The 2,500-nt window shown below is 37.1% G+C and overlaps 1 protein-coding gene across 1 annotated transcript in view; it reads left to right on the top strand.

Moving 5' to 3' along the window:
- The window catches only part of LOC106879769 (uncharacterized), a 124,579-nt gene that overhangs the window by 115,302 nt on the left and 6,777 nt on the right, over positions 1-2,500 (top strand). Inside the window, exon 28 of the mRNA XM_014929460.2 lies at positions 1,615-1,851. Coding sequence (XP_014784946.1) covers positions 1,615-1,851 — 237 coding nt within the window. The remainder of the gene's footprint in view (positions 1-1,614; positions 1,852-2,500) is intronic.

The following is a 2,500-nucleotide window of genomic DNA, read 5'->3' as shown; positions in this document are numbered from 1 at the left end:
CCACTCCATCTGAGCCTTTGTTTCAACACAAGAACTTCTATACTTTCACACCAAGAGCCTTCCAATATCTCAAGATCACTGATGTTGTCCTCCCAATTAATGCCATAGATCCATCTGAGACACATCTAATGGAAACGTTCCAGCTGTTTAAGGTGGTATCTATATGTAACCCAGGTCTCACAGGCATAAAGAAGAGAAGAGAGCAAACACACCTTGTACACCTTTATCTTTGTCTTTCTGCATATGTCTCGCCGACTCCAGAGGCACCTTTCTAGCCTTTCGAAAGCATCACTTGCTTTCCTAATTCTGTATGGAATTTCATTGTCCAAATTGCCATACCTATTAACAGTGCTTCCCAGGTAGACAAACTGATCAACTACACCAAGTCGTTTACCATACACATAGATATTTGGTTCAATATACTGCTTACCAGGAGCAGGTTGGTACATGACAACAGTTTTCTTGAGACTGATTATCAATCCTAAGGCAATGCAATGGCTATCAATCCTAAGGCAGAGAATGCATTCAAAATGTGTTGCATATCAATCTCTGTGTGCGCTACTAGATAACAAGCATCTGCATACAAAGGTCTCTTATGATAGGGGTAAATACCTTTGTTTTTGCAGCAAAGTGCCTGACATTAAATATGCCACTAGAGGTTCAATAATGGATGTAAACACCATATCTGCAATTTCTGAATGCAATACAGAAAACCATCACAAAATATATGGCAATTAGGGTCAGTGCCAGAATATTCCCCTGTTTCACTCCATTTTTTATTGAGATGGGCTCCAACATTTTACCTCTAACATTAATCCTACCCTTCATGTCTTCATGAAAAGACCTAACCAAAGCAAGGAACTTTTCAGGACAACCAAGTTTCTGGAGGACTTTCCACAGTGCATTTCTATTAACGGTATCGAAGGCTTTTGTCAGATTGACAAAAACCTGATATAAATCCAGACCCTGTTCCACACACTTCTCCTGAAGCTGTCTAGCTGAGAAGATCACATCAGCAGTGCCATCTCCCACATGAAAGCCAGATTGATTTTCTGGAAGAACACAATCTGCAACATGTTGCAGCAGACGATCCAGAAGCACTCTGAATAAAACCTTTCCTATGACAGAAAGCAATGATATTCCCCTATAGTTACCACAATCATTCCTGTTGCCCTTTCCCTTATATAAGCTCTAGAGTGCTACTGGTACCATGTAGTCCAGTACAACCTGTTTCATGGTCAGGTTGTCAGCAAATAAACTGGCAACCCCACCAGGCTTGCTTGGTGAGGTGGGTGCTTGTTGAACACCCTGTGGGACAAAAAATAAGACCCATAAAAGGGCAGAGGAACATACATACATACATACATACATACATACATACATACATAAGCATACAAATATGCATCTATACCCATTTATCAATGCACACATACAGCTACAGATATAAGAATTTGGAGACACAGATAATAACTAATAGGCATAAGTAAATGCAATCCCAATTAAATATATTTATTACTTTTTGAAAGAATATATATTTATATATTTAAATATCGTTGCTAATATTCATTGGAAATTTTGAAATGTTGTCACTTAAATATCTGCATATATTTCCAGTTTCTCCTCTTCAACACTTTGTACATTCAACGACAAAGATGGAAAAGCTTAACAGTAATTTATTGGTAAAAAATATATCTCTAAAAGCATGTGCAAAGCTATGTATGGAAGATGAAGGATATGGTTGTATCAGCTTTAACTATTGTCCAGTAACATCAATATGTCAAATAACAGGAGCTAATCAAAAGACAATTAATATTGAAGCAAATATTGTGGCAAATTGTTCACATTATATAAGTAAGTATTTTGGTTTAAAGTTATTTAAAGCCAAATAATATTTTGTGTTTGCATACTGAAATGACAAAGAATCAAGCTATCTGATGCTCAGCCATACCCAAGAAAACCCATACTCCACAGCAGAAATATTAAGACTGATCCTTCTGGGTATGTAAAGCACCCATGGTGGTCCCATGTAAAAGTTCCCATGTGGTGCCATATAAAAGTGCCCATGCGGCAACACATAAAAGTGCCCATGCAGCATCATGTAAAAGCGTTCATGTAGTACCATGTAAAAGCACCAGTGTAGTGCTATGTAAAAGCACAGTGCCATGTAAAAGTATCCAGCAGACTTGCTAAAGTGTTTCCATGTCTACCTTCACCATGTCTACTATCACCAGTCACATCTTCAGTTGTCCTCTAGCTCAGGGGTTTTCAAACTGTGGTCCGCAAGGACAAGACAGGGGGTCTGTAGACAGCAAATACTTTTTATGGGCAATTTGATTTTATATATGTTTTTTTAATCGAAATCTTTTAATTGACAATAAACCTATTTGTTAAATACTGTTAAATAAATAAATGTAAAAATATATGTTATTTTAAGCAAATATTTATGTATAAATTTCATAAGCGTTTATAAGGGGGTCCCTAAGGTAAAGCCTGAAATATA

This window comes from Octopus bimaculoides, chromosome 10 (genome assembly GCF_001194135.2).
Source record: "Octopus bimaculoides isolate UCB-OBI-ISO-001 chromosome 10, ASM119413v2, whole genome shotgun sequence".
Taxonomy (NCBI): domain Eukaryota; kingdom Metazoa; phylum Mollusca; class Cephalopoda; order Octopoda; family Octopodidae; genus Octopus; species Octopus bimaculoides.
This window is presented reverse-complemented; position numbering and strand designations above follow the sequence as displayed.